Below are 27414 nucleotides of genomic sequence, written 5' to 3'. Positions count from 1 at the left end.
TATTGTATATCAAATTTACCTCAGTAGAACTGTTTTTAATAAAAAGGAAAAAAAAAAAGAGAACTCTGCTAAGTTCATATCCACAGCCTGCCCCTCTGCCCCTGGCTGTTTTCAAAATGGATTTTAGATCAACTAAAATACATTTTCATGACAAACTGCCCGAATCCAGGGACATGACCCCAGTCCAGACCCCAAGCATCCTGATGCAGAGAGTCTGCTTCTGGCTCGAGGTTCCCTGCAGGAACAAGGACACAGATGGACTTGCAGGCCACAGAGCACTGCAGAGAATCAAAAACCTCAGTGCCGGAAAGGAGATTGACTCGAGGATGTGACCTCAGCAATAACCATCCTTCGTGACAGACAGGTTCCTGGGGTGATGGTGAGCTCACAGACCCATACTGCCTGGGAATCCAGTCTCCCTCTCCTTCCTCTTGGTAACTGTCTCACACATTTTTCCAGTGCAAACCTCCCAAACCATCCATCTTCCTCACTTCCTACTGCCAACTACTGAACTGAGCAAGCAGAAGCAGGAGCAATCTGACAGCCATCCACGGTCACCCCCACCGGCCCACCTTCCCACAACTGTGGCCACGCATGCCAGGCCCAACTCTCCCCCGACTCGAGCCCAAGATCCTACCGCTCTCGCCTCCAGGACCTTCTTCTGTCAACTGGCCCCTCTCCACTGGATTAATTACCATCAGCATAGAATCATGCTGTTGTCCCTACAAGCCCTCCCCGTTCTTCAACTGGGTGGTGCTCACATGTTATGTCCACTTTTGCGAAAGTTCATCAAGTTGTGCACTTAGGATCCATGCACTTTAGAGTATATACGTCACACTCCAATTACAAAGTCACACCCTGAAGGGACCCCTGTGATTCTCAGCTGGCCTTTCTACAAAGTTTCTGGAAAGAGTTGCCTAAACTCACTGTATCCTTTCCCTCTCTTTCCAATTTTTTCTTGAGAAAGTGTCAGAAAATGTATGTTTATGTTCTAACAGTTACCTTTATACTAATGTCTTTATATAGTACCCTGGGTCCCCTCTTTTTAATACACTGGACTCCCTCCTAGGGGCAATACTAAAATTAGCGAGTAGCCCTGATCTTCCCCCTCCACTCCTTTCCCTGCCGACATATAATTGAAAGTGATATACCTTGCTCTTACTTAATAAGGCAGTCAGTGAGCTTATTCTACTTTCCATACCTTCTTTTCTCATGTTTTCATTGTACTCTATGTATTCAGAGCATATAAAATTACACATGACTTGTCACCTTTATCCTTGTTATCTAGTCCTATTTCTACAGCTAGATACATTCAATGCTCCCACCAGACCTTCTGCCAAAGCCTCTTCCGTCATTTCTTGGTTGTCTGAGGTTGTTCACTATTAGATGCCTCAAAAGCTGATAGCTTCTGTGAATTCCTGCATGCTCCTGACGGTCTGTGGTTTTGATACCTGAACATCAGTTTGCCAGACAGAAAATCCTAGGGTCACAGCTTTTTTACTGTATATCTTACAAAATGTTACTCTATTTGTATAAAATTTTGCTATCAAAATGTCTGATGCCTGGGCTTCCCTGGTGGCGCAGTGGTTGAGAGTCTGCCTGCCGATGCAGGGGACACAGGTTCGTGCCCCGGTCTGGGAAGATCCCACATGCCGCGGAGCAGCTGGGCCCGTGAGCCATGGCCGCTGAGCTTGCGCGTCCGGAGCCTGTGCTCTGCAATGGGAGAGGCCACAACAGTGAGAGGCCTGTGTACCGCAAAAAAAAAAAAAAAAAAAAAAAAAGCCTGATGCCTCTCTGATTTTCATTCCTTCATAAATGACTTGGTCCTTCTTGACTGGTTGCCCCCCCAAATTTTTTTTTTTTTCTGTACTTACAGGAGGATGTTGTATGTATGGGGTAGCTGTTTGCACTGTACAGTTGGGGGTCTGTCTTCTGGTGCAGTCTCTCTATGGAGCCCCCCTCCAGGACTTCCTGATCTGTCTCCTCTAGTGTCAGAAGCTTCTCTCTCTTTACTCCTCAGTATTCCTGCCCTGCTCAGTTCCAGCTCTTTTTTCCTCAGGGAGGGCTCTTTCCTTTTGGAAGGGAGTTTTTGTTGGGTGTTTCAGATTTGTCCTAGCATTCTCTGATCTTCCCTTAGCTCGTCAGTGGATTCCCATGTTTTGCGTTGTTGGTTAACTCATCTGTGAGCTGGAGCCTGAGAAATATGCCTGCAGTTTCACCGGTGGTTTCTCTTAGTCACTTGCTGAGGTTTCTGTTCAGTGGGTAGTCTCTTTTGAGGAGGGTGTGTGTGGGGAAGTATTTTTGGTGATTTCTGGATTCCTTGGCTCTTGGGACTGTCAGAACCCTTTTTCTCTTCCCTCCACTACCACAGCACAGCTGCTGATTCTGTATCTGTAGAATAATGCTGCAGTTGGTGGTCTGGCCTCACCTACTTGTAGTCTGGGGTTTGTAAGATACCCTTTCACCTGGCTTTGTTAAAGCTGTTCTCTGTGGGCTTTTATTTTTACTCTTAAAGTTGCTTTGTGCATTTTAATGGAAAATTTGGTAAGGTTTAAAAAGCTACCCCAATAACCAACAGCTTATCCCCGTTGAAGGCCACTCCACCGGGCTTTTCTTCCTGTTCTTCCACTGAACAACTCTTGAAAAGGCCACCGTGACCTCTACTTGCCATCTCCAGTAGTCAATTCTTAGTTCTTATGATACTTGACCTCAGATCCAAACTGAACTCTTGACTGCTCCTTCCAAAACTGCTGTTCCTCATGTCATTAAATGGTGATTCTATTCTCTAAGCTGCTCAGGCCAAAAACTATAGGGTCATCTTTTTGTAAACCCTTCTTTATCCCATACCCTCCATCTAATTCGTCAGTTCTCTCAGATCTACCTTCGAATTATATCCTGTACACTAACACTGAACAATCTGAAAAGGAAATTACGAAAATGATTTTATTTACAATAGCATCAAAAAGAATAAAATACTTAGGGATAAACTTAGCCAAGTAGGTGAAAGACCAGATGCTGTATGCTGGAAACTAGAAAATGCTGATGAAAGAAATTAAAGATGCAAACAAATGGAAAGACATTTTGTGTTCATGGATTGGAAAACTTCATATTGTTAAGATGTTAATATTACCCAAAGTGATCTATAGATTCAGGGCAATTGCTATTAAAATCCCAATGACATTTTTGCAGAAATAAAAAAATCTATCCTAAAATTCAGATAGAATTTCAAGGGACCCCAAATAGCCAAAACAAGCTTGGAAAAAGAACAAAGTTGGAGGTCTCAAATTTCCTGATTTAAAAATTTACTATAAAGCTAGAGTAGTTAAAACAGTATAGTACTGGTGTAAGGATACAGACCAATGGAATAGAATTGAGAGCCCAGAAATAAATCTTGCAATACATACGTTCAACTGATTTTTGACAAGGGTGCCAAGACCATTCAACGGGGAACAGATAGTTTTTTGTACAACAAATGGCATTGGAAAACTGGATATCCACATGTAAAATGATAAGTTTGGACACCTATCTCATACCATTTACAAAATTAACTCAAAATGGATCAAAGACCTAAATGTAAGAGCTAAAACTACAAAATTCTTAGAACGAAACAGAAGAAAAGCGTATGGCAACTATTTCTTTGATATGACATCAAAAGCACAATAAAAGAAAAATAAATTGGACTACATAAAAATTTAAAACTTATGTACATCAAAGGACACAATCATCCTCAATCAGAATGAGAAGGCAATCCATGGAATGGGGGAAAATATTTACAAATCATGTATCTGATAAGAGGTTAATATCCAGAAGTTCTACAACATGACAACAAAAACAAACAACCCGATTAAAAGAAATAGGCAAAGGACTTGAATAGACATTTCTCCAAAGAAGATATACAAATGGCCAATAAGATGTGAAAAGATGCCCAATGTCACTAATCACTGGGGAAATGCAAATCAAAACCACAATGAGATACCACTTCATATCCATTAGAATGGTTATTGTAAAAAATAACAGAAAATAACAGTGTTGGAATGGATGGGGAAAAACTGGAACCCTTATGCATTGCTGATAGGAGTGTACAATGGTCTAGCCACTGTGGAAGATGTTATGGCAATTCCTCAAAATATTAAACACTGATTTACCATATGACGCAGCAATTCCACTTCTGGGTACATACCCCAAATAACTGAAAGTAGGGTCTGAAGAGATATTTGAACACCCATGTTCATAGCAGCATTATTCACAACAGCCAAAAGGTGACAGTAACTGAAACGTCCATTAAAAGATGAATGGATTGCCCTGAATCTATAGATCACTTTGGGTAATACTAACATCTTAACAATATGAAGTTTTCCAATCCATGAACACAAAATGTGGCATATGTATACACACACACACACACACACACACACACACACACACACACACGTATGTATTCAGCCTTAAAAAGGAAGGAAATTCTGACAGATTCTATAATGAAGATGAACCTTGAGGACATTATGCTAAGTGAAATAAGCCGATCACAAAAGCCGATCACATTACTGTATGACTCCCCTTATATGAGGTACCTGGAGTAGTCAAATTCATAGAGACAGAAAGTAGAATGGTGATTGCTGGGGCCTGGGGGTAGGGGCTTGAGGGTGGGAAATGAGGAGTTAGTACTTAATGAGTACAGAGTTTCAGTTTCCAAGATGAAAAAAGCTTTGGAGATGGATGGTGGTAATGGCTGCATAACAGTGTGAATATACTTGATACTACTGAACTGTATACTGACAAACGGTTAAGATGGTAAATTTTATGTTATATGTATTTTACCACACACACACACACACATAAGCACACAAATATATATATGTATCCTGAATTTAACCACTTCTCACCAACTCCACTGCTACCACCCTTGACCAAGGCTCTATCATCTTGTGTCCTGAAAACTGTTAGAGCCTTCCAACTCATCTCTGCTTCTATTCTCGTCACTCTCTAGTCCAGCTCTGTTCTAGAGAAATATAATGAGAGCCACACACATAATTTAAAATTTTCTAGTAGCCACATTAAAAAACATAAAAGAAATGGTGAGGTTAACTTTAATAATATATTTTATTTAATATAGTAAAAGTATTATCATTTCAACATGGAATCAATATTAAAAAAATCAAGATATTTTACATTCTCTTTTTCACACTGAATCTTCCACCTCTGGTGTGTAGTTTATGCTTACAGCACATTTCAGTGTGGTTGCCTTTCAAGTGCTCAATAGTCACGTGTGGCTACTGTACTGGGCAGCTACACCTCTATTCCATTCTCAATATGACAGCCATAGCAATTCTACTAAAACATAAACAGACTGTGTCCCTACTCTGGTCAAACTCTCCACTGGCTCCCATCTCACTCAGAGTCAAAGCTAAGTACTCCCAAGGGCCTACGGGCACTACATGACCTGGCTTCCCACTCCCTCTCTAATTTCATTACCTGCACCCTGTCTCCACTCATCTCAGCAGCCTGTGCCAAGCTCAATCCTGCCTCCAGGCCTTAGCACCTGCCATTCCCTCTGCCTCGAATACCCTTTCCCCAGATACCTTAGGGCTGTTCCCTTACTTCCTTCAAGTACCACTTGATCAGAGCCCCCCGCTTCCCCTAGCAATCCTGATCCTTTCACCCTGTTTTATTTTTATCCTTGGCCCTTATTGCCACCTGACATATTGTATGTTTATTTGCTTATGGACAGTCTCTCTCACTAGAATATAAGCTCTAAGAGGGCATGAATTTTGTCTAATCTGCTCTATTCCTAGTGCCTAGAAGAGTTCCTGGCACCTACTGGGAATGCAACAAAATGTGTTGGGTGAACGAAGGGCAGGTGCTTGGAAGGGGCCACTGGGCCAAGCTTACACTGGCTGGTCAGGCCCTGTCATTTGTTGCACTGTGCCTTGAGAAGGCAGCTCAACATTCCTGCTCACATCTCTTTTCATCCAATCCAACCTCACTGTTTCTTGAAATCCCAGATCAAGCCCAACCTCCTCTAAGAAACCTTTCTTAATGTCTCCACTGCACACTGATTCTGCCCACTCCCTTCCCTTCCATTCCTTATCTATTTAATAGTTGACTGAGCATCGATTACAGGGGTGAAAAATTTAAAGGCTTTCATGGGCCACACCAGGTGGGGTTCTGGGGAGCTGAAGTGTACATGCCACCACTCAGCTCCAATGCCACTCAGTGGGAATGTGGGCCCTGTAATGTCAGGGCCCCTGATTTTTCCAGAGCAGCCAGATATGTGGATTTTTATATGGACTCTTCTAATCATGAAGTGTTTTCACAAATCCAGATTGTTAATAGCACACACATCTTGTCCAAGATACCAAGAAGCAAGGGAGTGATCAAACATGGCCAGGGTGATGTCAAAAGGACTCAGATGCCACCTGAATAAGCTTCCTCTGGTCACAGATGGAATGAGGATAATAACTGTCATGGACTGAAACACATCAAGTTGCTTAAATCTGTAAGTTCATAATTATACTAAAAAGTAAACATAAAGAACTGAATTGGTCATATTTTGAGGATATTTGAAAACCAAATTCATCATTTTAACAACTGGTAAATAAAAAAAAGATTTATTCTGCCTTTTCTATATGAACTGTGCCTCATGGTAACCAAATAGTTGTTGAGGGTAAATTTCTCTATATGGAAATATTCCAGCTAATGAACAGAAGGAATGATAGAATTAGAGTGCCCCCATTTGCAATCCTAATGAGTTACCTAATGAATTATCTAGGCAATGCTTGTCAATGACTGGTAACAGCACATCATCAGGTATTGCATACCTGTTGGTGGAAGTACACAGCACCTCAATCCTGCCTACAAGTGGACCTGCCCCCCACTCCCCAACACAAACAATTGAATCCAAATCTAAGCTGGATCTCATTACTAAACCACCAACTTACAAGAACCAGGGCACAAAAGAATCCGTTAAGCGTTTCCAAGAGATGCAATCGGCAAACACCAGACTGCGAGAAACTCTATAGCACAAATGACCCAATTCCTTCAACAAAATACTGCAAGAAAAGAAAAGAAAAGAAAGAGAGAGAAAGAGAGAAAGAGAGAGAGAGAGAGAGGGAGGAGTAGAAACCTATAGATAAAAAGGGATTATACCAACCCACTGTAACATGTGTATGACCTATATGTACCTCAATCCAAATGACTAAATTGTAAAAAGAACATGTGCATCTGGGGAAATGTAAATACAAGTTTTTGATGTTAAAGAATTATTGTTAATATTGTTGGTATAGTAAAAAGATTGCAGTAAAAGGTAACCCTGTAAGAAAGATTGATGGGAGAAATCAATCTCCCAACAGGTAAATAAACACAAGCTGGACAGGCCTAAACAGAGGGCTCTCAGTGCAGCAGAGTTCATAAGGGACAGAGATGAGGGTGGCTGGGCCAGGCAGAGAAGCCTTCTTATGTGGAATAGGACTTGAGGCAGGCAGGGGTGACGCTCAGGAGGACTGGGGCACGTCTCGGCGTACAGAGAGGGCTGTGACCCTAGGCATCGCGTGTGTGGCCAGGACACCTGAGACTGGGGCTGGGTTAGGTTTTCCACCCTGCACCAAGCGGGGACCCTCCCCACCCAAGGCCCAAGGCAGGTACCACAGGGCTGCCTGGGCTCTTCTCCTGGCCCAGACCCCCACCCCACTGCTCTGAAGGGCCCTCTCACCTCTGGGGCTGAGTCCACAATGCTGGCTTTCCTCCCCGCTCTGCTGTTGCCTGGCGGCTTGGATGGCATTTTCTGGAGGAAGTCAGAGATCCTCTGAACCAAGAAATCGCGGTCTTTCAGGTTGGCAAACAGGAAGGTCATTTTGCTCTTAGTGCTAATGGACAGAGGGCTGGGCAGGACACTGGAACTATCAGCTTTTTCCACAATGGTCACCTGAGAAGACAAAAACACCATTTGGGGGTCTGTATCTTGGGATGTAAAGTCAGATGGTTTTGTGAAGCTGAGAGCATGGTGGGCTTAGGTCGTCTTCTCTCAGGCATGGGGCAGGGAGTGGACGAGGGGCTCTCCAGGCCTGGCCGATTCATATTCTGACTCTACCGCTTGCTGCTGTGTGAGTTACATGCATGTCTGAGCCTCATTTTTTCAGCTGTTGATGGGTGTGAACATATCAGCCTTGCAGGACCATCATCAGGATGGTGACACAGAATGTAAAGCCTGAGCCCAGCTGCTGGCCTTGATCAGCTTCCCCAAGATGGACAGTCATGTCCCTGCCCTAAAGCACAGTGAGCAGCCCTGCCTGCAAGCCCTCCTGAGCACTCATTCCCTCAGCACTTCCTGATGTGCGTCCTGGGCCCAGTTCTGACTGTGAGGTGTGTGAACAGAGCAGTACAAGTGTGCAGGGCATAGGATAGGCTTTTAGGGGGCAGGGCCTGCAGCCTGGGGTGGGTACAAACAATGGACATGCAGGCTAATGAACATGGTCACCAGGGCTGGTGGGGGCCACAGGGCAAGCTGGGAGGCCGCTGGGCTGCTTCCTGTTGAAAGCACCTCTGGGGAGGCAGTAACTGAGCTGAGACCCGGTGCAGCCAGACGAAGAGCTAGGGGAGACGCCAGCAACCACCCTGAGGAGGGGGCTGGACTGGCGTGATGGACAAAGAAAGACCGGAGAAGCTGGGGCAGAGTGAGAAGGGGTGGGCTGTGTGTGTGTGTGTGTGTGTGTGTGTGTGTGTGTGTGTGTGTCTGTGTGTGTGTGCCTGTGTGTGTGTCTCTCTCTGTGTGTGTGTGTGTGTGTGTGTGCGCCTGCATGTCTGTGTGTGGCAACTGGAGATTCTTCTAATCACAGAAGATACCGGAGGATTCTACCCAGGGTGAGCAGATTTTTAAATTATGTTGGCTGCTGTGGAAGGATGGGATCTAAAGGATAGGTCCTCAAGCCTTAGGTGGAGACAAGGTACTGCTGAGGTGAGCCAAGGAGACAGCTTGTCTTAGATGGTGGCTGTAGAGAGGAAGGGACATGCTCTGGAGAGCAAGCTGACAGGACATGCCATGGTCAGGATGTGGGAATGAGGCCAGGTCAGAATCAAGGATGGCTCCCGCTTTCCACCTCAGCAAACGGATGGAAGGGGTGTCACTTCCAGAGGCGAGGATGAGATTTGGGAGTGCAAATTCAAGAGCCCAGTGGACACATGAGTGTGGCTGGCATGAGTGAGGAGCCCCTGTGAAGCCCCCTGGCTAGGATACTGAGGTCAGTGCTGGGCAGGGGCCTCCATCAGGACCAGCTGCAGAGCCCCATCCCAAGAGCTTCCTGGCTCAGCCAGAGCTCTCTGCCATCAGGAATGTCAGGACTCATCAGGAGAAATGGAGCTGGGCCTAACATGACCCTGTAGTCAGCCCCCAGGGCTCAGGGTCAGATCAGTACAGCACCCAGGACAAATCCACAGACCTAGTGCCAAAGGAGAGCGAGGGGTCAGGGGCCAGCTCTGAGTCCCTGAGCCTGGAGCTGTGGCTCCTTTAAGTCCTTTGCCTCTGACTTCCCTTGGGGAAACTGAGGCAGCACACTACCTCACACCTGTTTGCAACAATACCTGCAACTTCAGGGATTTGTACAAAGGCCAGGGAGGTCCCACTGCTCTACATTTTAAATAGAAACAAAATACTGTGTTTTAGCTTATAGCTTAAGAACCTCACTTAAACCTCAATTAAACAGCCAGTATGCCCTGTTGGGCCATGAGGAAAAGGAGGCCTTGGAGGGGTGGATGGCTCTCCCTCACTGTCTACACCTTCACGGCAGCACAGGACAAATGGCCTTGTTTCTACCAGAGTCACTGTGGAAGCCCAAGAAACTGGAGAAAAAATAACTCTGATAGGTGAGAGCTAACCCCACCCTTGACAGGTGACAGTTGACCCCACTCCTGAAAGGGCTGACTTCCGATGACTCTGCTAGAGCCTGAGCCACAGCCAAGGCAGGTGTCAGGAGAGGAACAGTGAGGTGGCCCCTGAGAGTAACATGGGGCTGGGGCGGGATCAGAGTCCTCCAAGCCCAGCCAAAGCAGGGCTTTGCCAAAGTCTAACTGCAAGGCCCAAGGAGGCAGGACTAGGGGACACTCACCTGCAGGAGGCCACTGGGCTCTGACCAGGGAGGTGTGGGTCCTTGTTGAGGTTTTCGTATGTCCCACTGTGAGCTGTGCTGGCAGGCCAAAGCCCACCGTATCTCCTCACCAGGTGAGGTTGATCCCTGAGGGGGCATCCAGTGCACCCACTCCCGCCAGGGCCTGGTACAGGACAGGTGCTCGGGGAGCACATGAACCACCATGTGCCCTCTGTACTTACATCACTAAATCCTGAGGGGCTTCCTGGGCTGGGGTCCTGGCCACGTGCCCTGGTAAGAGAGGGAAGAGCTGGCAAGGACCTAGGGCTCACCTCCCGCAGGGGTATGATGAGGTGGCAAGCATCCTCTTCCTTGCTGGCAAAGCAGATGTAGTTGCTGGAGATAAACATCTGGCCAGGGATGTGCAGCTTGTTGAATGGGGTCCACAGGGTGCAGCCTGTGTGGCCGTCCAGGCGCTCGTCCCCGGGCAGCCGGAACGTGGCACAGTAGCACTCGTTCTTGGCTCGAGCGTCCAGGTCTCTGGTGAAACCAAGGTGGGGGAGATAGAAAAGCAGACAAGAGTTGGGGCTAGCACACTCACAAGGCGGCCTCATGCCCTCGGTTTCCACGTTGGACTCAGGCTCGTGGGGGTCCTCCTGTGAGCAAGTTGTGCCCAGGGATCTCAGAGTTCAATAACACATGCACGCTGAATGGTCAAGTAGTAAAATGTGGACATCCGTATGACCAGCAGAGGAGTGGTCAACAAACAGCATGCTCGGTACTGAGGGTGGGTGGTGCCCAGAGGGTGCCTGCACCCACCCTGCCGCTTCTCACTAGGAAGACCAGCCCCACCTAGAAACTCAGACAAGGCCTCCCGACAGGCAGGTGTGGAGTCAAGACTAAAACACAGGGTGCTGGGATTTCCCCAGCGGTCCAGTGGTTAAGACTCCATGCTTCCACTGCAGGGGGCATGGGTTCGATCCCTGGTAGGGGAACTAAGATTCCACATGTCACGTGGTGCAGCCAAAAGAAAAAAACACAGGGTGCTGTTGCTTAACGGAAATGCACACTCGCCAGTCCGATGGCTGTGTGAGGCAGGGGCCCGGTAGCCTGTTCCTCGCCCCCGCGGTGGCCCTGTCCTCGTAAACATCTCTCTCTTCCCAGCCCCATGGGGGCCGCTAGCAGCCTGAGCTCGGCCTGGCAGGCACACCTCGATGGACAATGCCAGAGACTATCAAGTCCGGCCCTACTCATTTTCTTTCTGGAAGGTTCTGAAAGCCACCGTGTCACTTGCATCAGGAAAGTAATATCCTTGGACAGCATTCTGGTCCTGAAGGTGCACCCAAGAGTCTGGGCCTAGGCCACAGTCTCTGCACACACAGGTGTGAATCTGGCTGTGGGCCCCAGGGGCTCAGGGAATATCTGAGCTCCTGGCTGGCCTACAGGTTTCCCCTAAGCTGCAATGGAAGAGCGAGAACAGAGTGCTCTGGAGGGGCCAGCCCTAGTGAATCGTTCCTCTGTCTACCAATTCCCACAGACAGGGTGGCAGAGACCTCAGACCTGTGCAGGGCTGTCTCCTGGGGCCTGGGGTCAGGGCCCAGGGGTCCTGAGAAGAGCTGTCAATCATGGCGGGATGGAGGCGGTGTACCCTGAGCTGGGATTCTGAAGCCTTCCTGAAGAGGCCTCTGGGGATGCCCTGGCTGACGTGGTGGGGCGCCTGTGCTGGGCTCCACTGCTCACTTAGAGCTAAGGCACTGGGGTCTGGGGCAAGCTGCTCTACCTCCCTGTGCCTCAGCTTCCTGTCTGAGACCAAGGAGCCTGTGAGAGCCTCCCCACCCCAGGGCTTTGAGAAGTAATACATGAAGAACTCCCTCCACGTCAGCGTCAGCGGTAGGTTTTTCAGGACGACGCCTCTGTGAATCTCCTGGTGCCCTCCCCACTATCGAAAACCACCCCTTCACCTGGCCCCCTTTACACGCAGGGAGCCTGTGAAGGGTGAGGAGGGCAGGTCCCTGCTGGGGGTGGGGGAGGCACAACGCACCGCTTCAGAGCCGAGATGTTGCTGTGCGGCCGGGGGGGCCTGGGCAGTGCTTTGTCTTCCAGGAAGCCCTCGCTGTCCAGTAGCTGCCGCATGGCAAGGTTGGCCAGCTGCTCCATGAGCTTGAAGGTCTCGCTGATGTTGAGGAACATGGAGAAGAAGAGTTCCTGGTCCCGGGTGTCCACACGGATGCTCTCAGGGAAGAGCAGCGTGGCATTCTTCTCCAGCCGTGTGACGTCCACCCACTGCACCACCAGGCTCACTGGACACCAGAGGGGACAGACACACCATCAGGTCAAACCAGCTGGAGGGCTGGGCAGGCAGGCTCCTGACTCCTGCCTGGCCCTGGAACCCATGTGGGGGAGCGGGCAGCATCTACTGCCTGCCCGTTCCCCACCCCCAGGCCCCATGCCTGAGCCTAGCTATGCTGGGACACCAGCTCCACGAGGAGGGACTGGGCCATCCTGGGCCAACCCAGTGCCCAGCCCCGAGAATCTCCTGGGTTTGCCCACCAAATGGCTAAAGGATGAGATGAATGAACAAACAGAGGTGAGCTAGCTGAGACCCTGGACTTGAGAAGCCCCACCTAGTGGGAGTGCACTGATGTGGGAACAAGTCACAACATGGTGTGACCAGCACAGAGAGGATGCTGGCCCCTGCCTGATGAGAAGATGCAAAGGTGGGAGAAAGGCAGGGGAGGTTGTGACAGGTGTGTGTGCATGGCTGGGAGCCGGCCTTGCTGGGCCCAGGAAAGGCCACACTGAGAGCAGCTAAAGCCCTGGGGGCTCTTTCTGGGGGCGACATGCAGCAGAGTTCACTGGCTGGGAGTCTGCCTTTTGTCCTGAGGCCAGGGCTTCCTGTGGGGAGGGACCTGCAGCAGGTGGCTGCAGGGGCACACGTCCAAGGCACCATGTAACCTGGAGCCGCTCAGGGATGATGGGTGCCCGGCACTCTACTTGAAAGAGGGGAGGCCCTGTGCAGAAAGTCACTACGTGAAGAACTGTGCTAGTTGATGTATACATGAGCCCGGTGATGCCTGGTTCAAGTCTGGAGTTCTGGTCATGGGCCACTAGGTTCTGGGGAGACTCTCTGGTGGGTATGTGGGGACAGAATATCCGGGGGCCGAGGAGGGACAGCCCTCAGGAACTTCGACAGTCTGGGGAGGCGGTACACTTTATAGAGGCGAGGTCGAGGGTGAGGGCAGAGGAGGATGCCCTGAGGATGACAGGGCCAGCTGGGGGACTGGGGCTAGGGGGGACACAGGGGGCACTCCTGCTGCCTGCACTCACCCTCCTTGCCCAGCAGGAAGGAGTAGAAGCACAGGTGGTTGACGGTCAGGTAGAGCCAGCCCTGCCGGGGCACGCGGCCCTTCCAGTAGCTGCAGGAGTAGTAGTTGACCAGCTTCTCTCCCTCGGGCATCCCAAACTGCTTCCGCATTTTCAGCTCGGCCTCCTTGAATTTCCCAGGGTCCTCATCTCCCTGGGGCTGCAGGTTCTTGTTCTCTTCTGCGATGATGCCCTGTAGGAGGACAAGGGGACTGGTTCCCGCAGGGAACTCAAGTGGTGGGACCCAGGACTCTTGGTCGCTGGCCCAAGGGCCACAAGCAGGTAGGCCTGTCGTCTGCTCTGGCCAGACAGATGCTGGGCAATTTCCCCTAACTCCCTGAGCTATTATCTCTACTGGATCAGAGAAGGGAATTTTTAAATTTACATTTTAGCTATTTTAATGTAAATATCTGAAAAATATAATACATAAACATGGTAAAAAAATGCAAGTAGTAAAAAAGTGTGTTCAGTGAGAAGGGAGTCTCCATCTCCTCTGCTGTTGTAGCCACTTTGTTGGTTTCCTCCCAGACAGGCTGGCACTGATGCACCTTTAAGCAAATACATGCAATCTGCTCTTTCCCCTCTTTCTTTGCCCAAATGGGAACTTGCTGTGGCACTGTTCTGTGACGTGCATTTCTTGTGACAATGTCTTGGAGGATCTTCTGTACTTGATACTCCCCCCCCACATACCAGGGGGCTTCTGCCTCTTGCCCCCGCTCAAGGCCCACAGACCAGCTGCAGGACCCACCCAGCTCAGGACCTACCCAGTTCAGGGTCCAGAGATCAGCCACAGGGCCAACCAACTCAGGGCATATCTATGCTGTATCCCACCAGCATCTTCACTGGGCTCAGGGTGCCCAGAGACATCACCCTGGGCCACAAAGCCAACCCCAAACCTCCTGGGGTAAAACAGGTTCTTAGTGCATTTGGCTCAAAATGTACATGCAGATTTTCCAGGAGGATGATGACTTGATAAGCTAAAGTAATTCAAGGCAACTGCTGTGGGCCAGATTGCTGCTTCTGCTGAGCCTCCTGGCAGCCTCGAATTCCTGTAACCATGAGCAGGGAGAACAGCCAGGAGTTTGGGTGAAGACCCAAAGGTAAGATGTAACTCCATCTCAGTATAGCCAGTACCACTGTAGCTGCAACTCCAACCTCTTCTCTCTCTCAAGCTGCCTCTGGTGCCTCCCCAGAACACTACTGCAGGAATTAGCTCTATGTCTGGGAAAGAGGCTCTGGCAAAGCACCCTTCTTGTTACTAAGGCCCTGCCCTTGTCTTCTGCTTCCCTCAAATGCACCTACTGGGAGGTTGGGAAAGGGGCCCCACCAGTGGAAAGGTGGGCCCCAGACAGCCTGTGGGCCATCACGGCACCCTGTCCCTCAGGCCACCTTCCTGGGTCTCAGTTGGCAGTCCCCTTTCCCCACTCCTTCAGCTGCACCTGGGAGACCCCCAAGCAGGGAGCAGAGGGGCTGACACTCTGCTTTGCATTTTGCTCTGCATTGTCCGCTGGCCTCTACTCAGGAGTAATGGTCCTCGCCAATGGGAATGAACGGCCTGGCCCACAGGACTGGGATTTTGTTTGTTTGCTGATACAAGTAGACTGTAAAAATCACTGGGCAGATTTTAAATTACTGATTCAATTTCTTTAATAGTTTTAAGCATATTCAAGTTTGCTATTTCTTTGTGAGTCTCAGTTTAAGTTCTATTATGTGGTAGACCAAATAATAGCCCCCCCCAAAGATGTTTACATCTCAATCCCCAGAAGGGTTGAGAGACTGACTGGTTGACTAAAGAGGCCATGCTGCTGGCATTCAAGAGAAAGGTAAGGGCCAAGAATCACGGATACGAAGCTCCTGAAAGCTGGAAAAGGCAAGGAAACAGATTCTCCCCTTAGAGCCTCCAGGAGTCAGCCTTGCCAATTCCTTGATTTTAGCCTGTGAGATTCATTTCAGACTTCTGACCTCCAGAACTGTAAGAAAAGGAACTTGTGTTGTTTTAAACCACTAAGTTTATGGTAACTTGTTACAGTAGCAACTGGAAACTAAAACATATTATTTTAAGAGTGTCCATCTTGTCTCACTTCTTACTAATTATGGGCTTAAAGCTGTTTATGGCATTCTCTTTCTCTCTCTTTTTTTTAAGATTTTTTTGATGTGGACCATTTTTAAAGTCTTTATTGAATTTGTTACAATATTGCTTCTGTTTTATGTTTTGGTTTTGTGGCCACGAGGCATGTGGGATCTTAGCTCCTGGACCAGGGATCGAACCCACACCCACTGCATTGGAAGGTGAAGTGTTAACCACTGGACCACCAGGGAAGTCCCCTTACTCTCTTTTTTCTTAACCCTGATTTATTTATTTTTTTAATTTTTATTTTAAAATTTTACTTATTTTTGGCTGCATTGGGTCTTCGTTGCTGCACGTGGGCTTTCTCTAGTCGTGGCAAGCGGGGGCTACTCTCTTTGTTGTGGTGCGCAGGCTTCTCATTGCAGTGGCTTCTCTTGTTGCAGAGCATGGGCTCTAGGCGCACGGGCTTCAGTATTGTGGCATGTGGGCTCAGTAGTTGTGGCTCATGTGCTCTAGAGCACAGGCTCAGTAGTTGTGGCACACAGGCTTAGCTGCTCCGCAGCATGTGGGATCATTCCAGACCAGGGCTTGAACCCGTGTCCCCTGCACTGTCAGGTGGATTCTTAACCACTGTGCCACCAGGGAAGCCCCTAACTTTGCATTTTAAATAGATGCTATCATATTTCATTCCCAACATTACTTATTTGAGGTTTCTCTCTTTTGTCCTGGATCACTTTTGCCACAGGTTTGTTTATATTTTACATCTGTTTTTGGACCTGTTGCTCTTCTGTATCATTCCTTTATTTTCTAAGGAATTAACTTCTTCCCTTTGTTACAGGCATACCCTGAAGATATTGCAGGTTTGGTTCTGAACCATAGCAATAAAGCAAATGTCACACTAAAGCAAGTCACACAAATTTTTTGGTTTCCCAGTGCATATAGAACTTAAGTCTACACTATACTGTGGTATATTAAATACGCAATAGCGTTATGTCTAAAAAAATAAGGTACCTATCTTAATTAAAAAATACTTTGTTGCTAAAAAAATGCTAACTATAATCTGAGTCTTCAGCGAATAGTAATTTTTTTGTGATAACTATATTTCCTTCTTTCTAATTTCCTGGTTTCTCTGGCGTTCTAACTTACTGAATTGGACACCTGGCTCATTAATTACCACCCTTTCTTCTTTTCCTCACATTATAAAACAGAAAATGTAAGGCTTTAAATTTCCTCCTGTGTCCTGCTTTTGCTACATCTCACAAATTCTGATAAACAGTAGTATTTCCATAATTTCCCAGTTCTCAGTTTTTTTGTTTTTTTTTTGTGGCCTCGCATCTTACAGGATCTTAGTTCCCTGACCAGGGATTGAACCTGGGCCCCAGCAGTGAAAGTGCCAAGTCCTAACCACTGGATGGCCTGGGGATTCCCTCAATATTTTCTAATTTCCATTTTTTCCTTTGACTCATCTAGAACTTTATTCTGTTCTGTTGGTTAGTTTGTTTGGGCCTGGCATAAAGGAAACATTCCATAATGTTGCTGTTATTATTATTATTGCCCAGCTGGCTCATTAGGAGAGTGAAGACTTGCCTCTGCTCTCTTTGTCTATTTTCCTGGAACTAGAAAGGCAACACAGGTCCCACCCTGAACCCCAAGGTACACAGAGAACTGCTGAGGAACTCTTGGTGCCATCTGCCCAGGTCTAGGAGGTTCTGGTATAATGAAGTCACAAGGGCTTGCCCAAAGTAAGTTTGCATCATGAAACTTTGACCTGGTAACACCTCTCTGAGGAATCTAACCCAAGGCAATAATCCAACAGAAAGAAAAAGACACACACACACACACACACACACACACACACAGATAACTCAGATAAATGCTCATTATGTAATTATTCACTAAAGAGGAAACAATCTAAACATCACTGTGATGTTTTCACACATTGCTACAATCTTCATAATTATTTTGCTAGCTGTAAAATATTCTACTAAGAATACCACATATGACTGACCAAGTCCCCTGAATATACAGTGCTCAGCACAGTACTCATAAAGAAAATACTCAATAAATGCTATGTTAGCAAGTATGAGCCCTCTCAATTTGCAGAGGAAAGAACAGCTGCTTCCCCTCTTACCATGGGACTGGGAGGCATTGTTTCCAGCCTTTTTGCTAACAGTGTTGCAGGGAACATCCTGATACATACGTCATTCTGGACATATGAATACACTGTAGGGTAAATTCCAAGGAATGGACTTGCTGGGTCAAAGTGTCTGTGCATTTTGAAGTAATGTTAGTTTTATAATAGAAATATACCTAAAATTATCCTGTCATTTCCAACTTCTTCCTCTGTTGGCCAAGGAACTGGCTATCAGAGTTGTGTATCTGCATATTTGCTCTGAGGCCCTTTGCAGGGAATGGAAACTCCCAGCTAAGCTTAAACTCCGGTGGCTGGCCAGTAGATGGGGCCTGCATACAATGAGTTCAACTGCCCCTTTCAACACTAAAAGAAGATCAAACCCTTCGTTTCCATCTCTGTTTAATGGGGGAAAGAACTACACGGTGTTCTCTGAAAGTTATAGAAGATGACAAAGGTGAACACTGGTAGCCCAGAGAAGAGAGTGAGAACCAGTAGTGGAAAGTGAATCTTACGTGTATCTTGCCCTTGACGAAGGTGGTGATGTCTTCCTCAGTGTCAAAGATGGACAGTGTCTGGAGTAAGTTATTTTCCAGCCATTCCCAGTGTTTTGTGATCTCTTTGCGGGAAGAACCTAGGAGAGGTTTGGTGGCATAAAGAAAAGGAAAATCATAAAATCACCAGGCCTTAAATATAAACTCAAGAGAGATTAAAATGGCTGACCTAATTTGCTATACCAAAGTGACTACAACCTTTGAGCTGCTTACTCTTTCCTTCTTCATGTATATGACAAAAGTCATAAATGGTCCTGATAAAAACACAAAATAAAAAAATTCCAATAGAATTACAGAGTCATGAGGAAAATAAAGCCTCAACTTCCCTCTAATGCCCAGAGTAAGAGTGACTGCTAGTTTCCTCTGTGCCCTACCAGAAATAGTCTATACATTTGCAGGTTTGCTTACTTACTTTTCTTCGAGATAAAAGGACTTAATGTGGTCTTCCATGTACAGCTGATTAGCCAGACACAGTCAGACTTGGTATAGGTGACTGTGGCTCTCCTGAGAATGTAGGCATCCACAGATGGCAGCTGGAGCTTCCTGTAGGACTCCAGGCCCCTGGCTGGCTGGTCTCCTGCTGGGCCAGAGGTGCTCATCCCTCTCTCTGAAGCCAGATGCCCCACCCAGGTCTTTGCCTCCTCCTCCTCATCCCAGTTCACATCCCAGCCTGGATCCCGTCTCTTCCAGGAACCCCTGTCTGACCTTTCAGTGTCTGGCTGGCCCCCAGTGTCTGCCCCACCTAGGAGGGGGTCCCTGCCCTCCTCAGGGAGGGGTTCTTGTGGGCACTGTAGGCCCAGTGGAAATGGGAGAACTCAGAGAGGCGGCCCATTGCCACTCCCAAAGAGTGAGGCAGCTGTTTTCTCTGCCTCCATCAGGGAATTGGGAAAAGGGGCCCCAGGAGGAAAATTGAAGGGATGAGGGAAGTCCCTTCCAGGTCTGGCTTCCCCTGCCCCTCTGGCACCCCACTTTTTGGGGTTTTTCATGTGTCTGGCATGGGGTTTTTGCATTTAAGAACTCTTCTCTGAATGAATTAACACAAGAATAAGAAAAGGAGTGAAAGCTCTGCTTCCTTTTCAGCAGCCTAGTGTGGGACAGTCTGTGGACTGTAAGCACCCAGAAGGCCCAGTTGCTTCTGTGACCACGGCAGGCCCACACACTCGGCATGGAGGGAGCGTTAGCAAAGAGGTGAGTCCGACATGACTGTGGACCACAGACGTTTTTTGCTGGGCGCCCGATCCCTGGTCACCCCATCCTTCACTACCTGGCTACAACTTTTCCATCAGCTGAAGACTCAGCTCTGACCCCGCCCTGGCCAGGCTGAGTTGGTCCCTGTCATCTCCTCTGGCCCAGGCATCTGCTCATTGCTCTGTCACATGTCACAGTCCAGCCTGACTTGGTTAGGGTTGATTTGTTTGTTTCTTTACATTTACCCAAGAGGCTCACCACCCTAACAAGCGATTCCACAGAAAGACCCTCTCCCGTGGTCTGTGGGAGGATGCCCATGTGAAAATGATTAAACCCAGAATCATACAACAGTGATAATCATAACAATAGGTAACTATAAATAGAAATTACCTCTGGAAGTTCCTAAATCATCCATAAATTATTTTTTTTTCATTTTTCTTTGTATATCTATTATGGCCTCCTTTCCCTAGTGCACAGAGGCCAAGGTCTAGTTGTTAGGTGAAGTGAGTTCTTTCTTTCTTGCTCTTTTTGCTAAGAACCCACATTTGAATTTGGAAGTTGAGTTTGCATGTGATGCAACCCTCTTACACACATGTTCCCGGCAGCCTAAAACAGAGGAATTTTGTCCACAATGCCTGTGTGGATCTGTCTGCACTTTAATTATAAATATTTACATATATTCACTTAAAATAATTATTAGTTAAAAGCAACTCAATCTTCATTTAGCACTAAGTAAACACTGAAACTATGCCATCTCTATGCTAGGTACTGGGAATAAAAAATATAATAGCTAATTAAATTATTAAGTGCTATTTCTGTTTTCCAAAACTTTTTATGGATTATCTTATTTGATTCTTAGAGCACCTTGGAGACAGGTACAGTTATTTTCATTTTATAGGATGAAGCTGAGGCACAGAGAGGTTGAGTATGTTGCTCAAGGTCACCTAGCTGGGAAGTGACCACACCATAACGCTAATCCAGGCTGCCCAGCTGCAGAACCTGCCCACACCCTCAAGGAATTGCTGGCCTAGTGGGAGAGCCAGTGAGCCTTCAATGCAAAAGTGCTGGTGGAGACACGGCAAGTCTAGAGGAGGGAGAAGGGTAGGTACATGAGTCCGGGGAATCTGGGAAGGTTTTCCATTGGATGTGACATCTGCGTTGGTACTCAACAGAGCAGGAGGAAGTAAAGTAGACATGGGGCGACGCTGTAGGTACACCAGCCAGGACAGGTACAGTTAAGAACTTCAGGCCCGGCAAGTGTCTTGTCTGGCCGAAGGCCAGGTGTGAGCTGGTGGGGTGAGGAAGACAGAAATGGAGGCAGGCAGACCCTGAGAAGTCCTTTAATGGCAGTCTAAGGAGTGGAGATTCAGTGGCAGGTGTCAGTAGGTGTCTGCTTTTGGAGAGCTGAAGAGAGGTGGTGGGTAAAAACAGAGAGGCACGAGCAGATGAGCACAGGGGTCTGACCAGGGCAGGGGCTCCACAGTGCACCTGGGTCCCTCCCCAGCAGCAGGCCCTGATGCCACCAATGGGGTTCCCACAAGGCCCCACGGAGTAGCCATACTCCTCTCTCCCCACAGAGAGGCTGCTCTCACTACCACTGCCCTTCTCCTGAGAAGGAACACCTTGAGACAAAGATGAACATCTCAAGGGCCCATTTTAGAGTGAAGCGTCTCATCTTAGCCCAGGCACACACCAACTGCCCTGGGCCCTACCACATAGGAAGCCTCTCTCCTGCCAGTGCCCCACTCTGGGCACCCTGGTGCCTTCACCCCTTGACCTCTCCCCCCACCCCCCCAAGCTGGAGTCCAGCTGTGAACACTCCCATCACTTCTCAGGTCTCCAAGGAAAACCACTATCCTGGGGGACAGTGACACTGTGGCTTCTAGCAGAGAGAGATATTCAGCACAGTGGACACGAACAGGTGCTCTGGGTCTGATCTGTGGTTCTGTGTGACTTTGGGAGGGTTACTTAACCCCTCTGGGCCCAGTTTCCTCATCTTCAAAATGGGGAAAATCAAAGTTCCACCTTCTGGAGTTGTTGGGAGGTTCACATGTCTGGCATGCAGGAAGTGCTGTCTGAGTGCCAGCTATGACTGCTGTTTTATCCCAGGGACCTCAGCCAGGCTGAAAGGGGACTTCCTCCTGGACTCTTGGGAGGGTGGGTGTGTCCTCCGAGAAGGACAACTACCAGTGATTCTCGTTATTCACAGTGGTTATGTTCTACAAAGTCTTCTGGAACACTGAATTTGCCAGTACTGCTCCCAGGGGAGCTACAGGGCTAAGTTCGTGCGAGCCTCTGGTCACAACATTTTCACCAACCGATCAATACACTACTTTGTCTTATATGTCTTTCTGCTTAAAGACACCTCATTTAATATATATTTTTAATACCCTAGCATTGAACTGACAGCCAGAAGCACTGCAACTCATGCCTGAAGGAAGCTCATCTAACTTGTATTTTCTCCATAAGGCACATCACAGCTTCCCACGCTTAAAAACACCACACAGCACTTCAGCATTATACCTGGGGCCATTTTAAACAGCAAAGTCACCAACAGATAACACAAAATGTGAGAAGCATGGTGCTTAAACTTCTAAAAGGAGACATGTTTATGGTTTGAGAGCTGAAACAAGAAGGCAGAAGGATGCCTTGTTCCACCTCAGCTGGGAACCTGTGTGTCTGGTGACTCAAATTTTTCATTGCTCTGCAGACACACATTTCCACAGATGTCCACAAATGACCCCAAAAGTACCACAAGTACTGATTTTGGGGTTTATAGATAACTTTTAGTGAGTAGGTGAATTAAAAAAATATGTAGTCCATGAATACTGATAAGCTGTATCCGCCTTGAGAAAAGGTTAGCAGGAGAACATGGACACTGCCCAAGGCCAAGCCCTCAGAGAGGCACGCAGGGCTTCATGGGGCCCATGTCCTCTTGTCCTGCATCTGTGCACAGCTGAGCTGCCTTCCTAAGCTGGATGCTGGCCTGGGCTGTGCTGTCTGAACAAGGGGCAGCATCAGGTTCTCAGTGGGCCATGTCCAATGCAGGAATGCAGCCTGCGTCCCCTCCCTCTCTGGGGCAGGCCCTGCCCAGCACCCCTTGTGATTCAGGGCACCTACCGCACGCCACTGTCCAGTAGACCTGCGAGTCCTGGGTCTGGTGCAGGATGCGGTAAGGGGCCACCCGGGCACTGGAGTCCAGCACCACATCCAGGGTGCCCACGAGAAGACCTGGCAACAGGGCAGAGAGAGGGGAGGGTGAGGGAGGGCTGGGCTGAGAGCTGGGCCTGGCTGGAGGCAGCCATGAGGGTAGCAGTGCCCCCAAAGCCCCAGCCAAGAGGGTGAAACACCTTACATTACCCTGGTCCGTTAAATTACTTCTTTTTCCTCAAAGGCCTTCAGCCAGTGTCTGATCCCTATCAAAAACTCCCCTCCCACTTCTTCCTGGAAGCTTCTGCTTGTCCTCCTGACTCAGAAATACTTGCAGGCAGGGGCAGATTCAGGTTTTATGGGGCCCAAAGCTTAGATGATCTGGGAGGCCCTCTTCAAGAAAAATACAAAATCAGGTTTGAAAACAAGTATTTCTTCAGAATAAGAAAGTACAACAATGACAATTAAAAACAACAATACTACAAATATCACAAAATCCAAAAAAATAATACAGTATGTTTTATTAACTGCCAGACACATCTCTTAAGACATGTTTCTCTGACATGTGCGGCCTTTTTGGCTGTGTACTCTGATGCCTTCTTCATAAGACAACGATTTTGTAACATCATTTTCCACATCAACAACAGGAAGATAATGTAGCCTCAAAAGTCATGAATAAAAAGAACATGCAAATTTTTAGAATTGTCCAATTTAGGAAAACACCGATTCTGTTTTGGTTTTTTTTTCCACCTCTGAACTGAAGCATTTTAGGGCATTTCAAGTTTTCCTTCTCATCACAATGTCATTGACATTTGTCAATGTCACTATTTCCCCAATAAATTAGAGAAAATGTCTACCTTTTACCACTATCCGATTCATTCTTCTTCATTTAGTGAATTATCCAGCTACATAAAAGCCTGTCCATTGTTCCTATTTGAAACTTATTTTTTCCTTTTCATGAAGAGCTACTTTTGGTATGATCTGAAAATATTTTGTTACCATTTTCCTGTTGATATCAGAATAATTACTATTGATTTTATTGCTCGATTTTAACATTTCTGTTTCATATTCCATTTTTAATTTGATTTTTCCCCCCTCCAGTCTCTAATAAATAAAATAACCAGTTACAAAAGAAGGTACTCTTCACATACATCCAAGTCAGGAGTCTGTAATCTCTCACCTGTTTTACTGAAATGTTCTAAAATGCCTCTCTAAATTGCAGTTAAAGCGGCATATTCAAGCCTTATCAGTGTTTGGAATAAACTGCTTTTTACTGTTTGTGTTGAGGTTTCTCTTCTGGTCTCAGAAATTTTATTTTAATTCCTATACTGTTGGCATATCCATACTGCAAGACTTGAAAACTTTTTAATGGGCAGGCCATCTCATCACATTCTTCAATGAAGAATCTAGGTTGGTATCTGTTTTTAAAAGACAGCTTGAATAAAACCACATCACTAACTGTTCCTCCCCCAGGGAGACAGTGGTCAGGAAGCCATTATGTCCATGATGGCACAGGGAAGGCCATGCCAGAGGCCATGCCAGGACTCACCAAACCTAGCTGGAGCAGAGAGTTCAAGGTGTGGTTATCAGGGGGGACCTGGGGAGCTCTGCCTTGGGGGACATGGAGAGATGAGTATGGTAGAAAGGGCCTTCTCTGTACAGGAAAGCAGAGCACAGAGGGACCCACCCACCTGCTGAGATGATCTGTGGAGAAACAGAGCACAGAACAAGCCCTGAAATCTGACACAACGGTATGCTGCTGCAACCAAAGATACTGGTCGCCCAAGCATTGCTTTTCTACTTGGGCTTCAAGGTTGACCACTGGTCAGTCTCTCCAGAGGGGCTGCTGTCTAACCTCCACTGAACAGTCTAGTCCAGGAGGCAGGTCCAGCACTGGCTCCTGTGATTCTAGAGGCCTTTGGGAAAGAGCTCAAGGCACCAAAGGGAACAGGTTTCTTGGGAATGGTACAGTCTCTTCCACATCAGGAGGTGTGGCCCAGGAAAGACTGACGGAAGAGGTCTCCTATGGGAAGCTTCTATCTGCATCTGGTAGGACTGCATTAGCTGCTAATGTTTAAAATTAGGACATTTCACAGAAAATCTCCTGATAACTGGAAGACCTGTCAACATTGGGCCTGAGGTCCTAAATGGCAACAATGGGCCACCCGAGGAGCGCAGGCACTGGTCTGGCCCTAAGACTGACCCAGGTCTGCTTGGGAGTGCCTGGGGCAGGTCCTGGAGCATGAGGGACCTTGGACAACCCCTGTAGAGGGAATGCCCAGTAGGCATCCCCTGGATCCCAAATGCCACACACTCCAGGAGGTGCCGGTCTAGTCTAGTCCTGTGTAGTACCCAGACGGGCAAAGAGGCACCTTGGCTGGTTCACCGGAACACATATACTGGTGATTCGGCTAAGCCTCGGTCTGCAGCTCCAACGCACCAAGAAGCAGGAAAGGTGGGTGAGGAGAAGCTGGAGGGATGGGGGCTGAGGCCAGCAGCAGCTGGGAGAACTCTGATCTTGCTGAAAAGGCAATTCTTTGGTGAGTTGGGAATGAAGGAGGCAAAAGAAAACGAATGCTTGTATCACTTGACCCCTCCTTGGAGGCACTTGGAGAAACTGAAGCAGAAGACCAGAAGATCTCGCGGACTTTCAGCTGTGAAATCCCCTTCCAGGAAGCGGCACACGCCTCCGCTAAGCACCGGGAAGCTCACGGGCAGCGAGTCCCGGCAGAGGCCGCCTCCAGCCTTCTCCTGGCTGCCCTGGTTGACCGAAGTCTCCCCATCCGCCTCCTAACGCGAGCACATCTGTCTTCCTCGAGTCCCTGGCCCCGTCCTCACCTCGCACCACCCCACCCCGTCCCTGCCTCCCACGCGCGGTTCGCGTTCCTACCTCCCACCCCCCACTCAGTGCCGGCCTCGCGCCCCCAGGCCCCCGCCGCACGCGCTGACGTGCGCGTCCGCAGTGACGCGCCGAGGCTGGGCCTGTCCTGGGCCGCTAGTCCTGGGCCGCTAGTCCTGGGCCCCGCCGCCCGGCGCCCCCTCCTCGCCCGCCCCGCGGCGACGCCCACAGGCCCGGTCGCCGCGCGCCTCTCACCCGTAAGGCCGCCGCCCTTGCCGTGGCCCCGGCGCCGCTGCAGCACGAAGAAGGGGTTGGCCCGCTCCGTCACCCACAGCGCGTTGGCCACCAGCACCTCCTCCGGGCCCAGCCACATCGCGGCGCCGTTCACACCGGGCCGTGGCCGGCCAGGCGGAAGCGCCGCGGTAGTCGCCGCGCGGAGCCGAGCGGGCGGGGCGGGGCGAGGCGAGCGGGCGGCGCCCCCTTGCGGCCGCCAGGACCAGCGGGCCCTTCGCTCTCCCCACCCGGCCCCGCCCACCCGCCCAGTCCTCGGGCCACAGGCCGGCTTAGCCCGGCCGTGTCCGCTTCACTTTCGCCCTTCTCGCTGCAGGCCCCTGCGCTGCAGCCTCATCTAGGAGGAGCGGCCAGGTGCCGGGGCCACGCGCCTCTGGCCGGAATGGTTGAGTCCATGGTCCACAGATAGCAGGGCTTCTGGCCTTTTGTAAAAACCCATCCAGGGTTTGCGGGGAAAATGTAGAGAAACAGCATTTGGAGATACAGTTTTGGCTGATTGTGCAGGGCAAGCCAGTGCGTGTTAACATTGGAAAGGGTGGCTGGAAAAGGGTTAGTCGATTTTGGTAACTCAATTTTGGCACTTGGGCCTAAGACAAAGAGAACCTCCGGGAGTCCAGGACAGGTTGTCAGGAAGCTCTGAGGCTGGCAGGGTCTTCAGAAACCAGTGCAGTCCCTCACTTTATAGATGGGATCACTGAGGCTGAGTGGTCTTGGGGTCGGGGGCAGGGCCTGCCCTGGGGCCAGCAGGGGCTTCTGAACGGGTATGGGGCGGGCAGCAAAGGGAGGCTGGGGATGTGGATCCCTGCTCTCCCAGTGCTGGCCTGTAGGGGTCGACCGCCTCACAGTCCAAACATTGACCCTTTTGAGTGAACGAGAGAGCAGTTAAATGCCGTCTGGGGCAATAGGCATGAATCCAGAATATCCAGGGCTAATTGGGATGCAGGATCTGGCCTGAGGCCGCCAGAATCCGGAAGGAGGCCAGAGGTAAGGGGGCACTTTAGAATCATCCCTGGAGGCTTAAGGTGTTTTTTTTTTAAATAAATTTATTTATTTTTGGCTGGTTGGGTCTTTGTTGCTGCATGGGCTTATCTCTAATTGCGTTGAGTGGGGGCTACTCTGCTGCAGTGCGCGGGCTTCTCATTGTGGTGGCTTCTCTGGTTGCGGAGCACGGGCTCTAGGCGAGCGGGCTTCAGTAGTTGTGGCACGTGGGCTCAGTAGTTGTGGCTCACGGGCTCAGTAGTTGTGGCTCGCGGGCTCTAGAGCACAGGCTCAGTAGTTGTGGCACACGGGCTTAGTTGCTCTGCTGCATGTGGATCTTCCTGGACCAGGGCTCAGAACCCGTGTTCCCTGTATTGGCAGGCAGATTCTTAACCACTGCGCCACCAAGGAAACCCCGGTTGTCGTTTTGATTGTTGAACTGTAAGAGTTATTTATATATTCCAGATACTAGACTGTTATTGGATATATGATATTAAGCCTACTTTCATTATTTTAAATCCAATCCCCACTCATTTACCCTACGAGGTAGATATTTTAAGATCCATATTAAAGAGATAAAACTGAAATCCAGACAGGTGAAGTGATTTGCCAATTTCATACTAATAAGTGGCAGAGGTAATATTAATGTCCAGACCTTTAAGGTTCCAACTCTATTCTACATGTATTGGACATTGGCTGTTTTTGCCCCAACATCCTTTTCTTCCTGTGCAGCATCATGATTTTGCTGTGGCAACCACACCTTACAACTCTCAGCT

General features: G+C 48.6%; 1 protein-coding gene across 3 annotated transcripts in view; it reads right to left on the bottom strand.

Moving 5' to 3' along the window:
- Nucleotides 1–25825, bottom strand: part of TBC1D9B (TBC1 domain family member 9B) — a 47016-nt gene extending 21191 nt beyond the window's left edge. For all 3 annotated transcript variants that reach the window (XM_079918151.1, XM_079918149.1, XM_079918150.1), the window contains exons 1-7: nucleotides 25625–25825; nucleotides 22501–22611; nucleotides 18154–18272; nucleotides 13404–13632; nucleotides 12118–12376; nucleotides 10409–10616; nucleotides 7709–7921 (exon numbers count right to left, since the gene is read on the bottom strand). In XM_079918151.1, the coding sequence (XP_079774277.1) occupies nucleotides 7709–7921; nucleotides 10409–10616; nucleotides 12118–12376; nucleotides 13404–13632; nucleotides 18154–18272; nucleotides 22501–22611; nucleotides 25625–25742 (1257 nt within the window). In that variant the 5' untranslated portion in view covers nucleotides 25743–25825. The remainder of the gene's footprint in view (nucleotides 1–7708; nucleotides 7922–10408; nucleotides 10617–12117; nucleotides 12377–13403; nucleotides 13633–18153; nucleotides 18273–22500; nucleotides 22612–25624) is intronic.
- Nucleotides 25826–27414: the final 1589 nt, after the last annotated feature.

Source organism: Stenella coeruleoalba (assembly GCF_951394435.1).
Source record: "Stenella coeruleoalba genome assembly, chromosome: 3".
NCBI lineage: Eukaryota > Metazoa > Chordata > Mammalia > Artiodactyla > Delphinidae > Stenella > Stenella coeruleoalba.
This window is presented reverse-complemented; position numbering and strand designations above follow the sequence as displayed.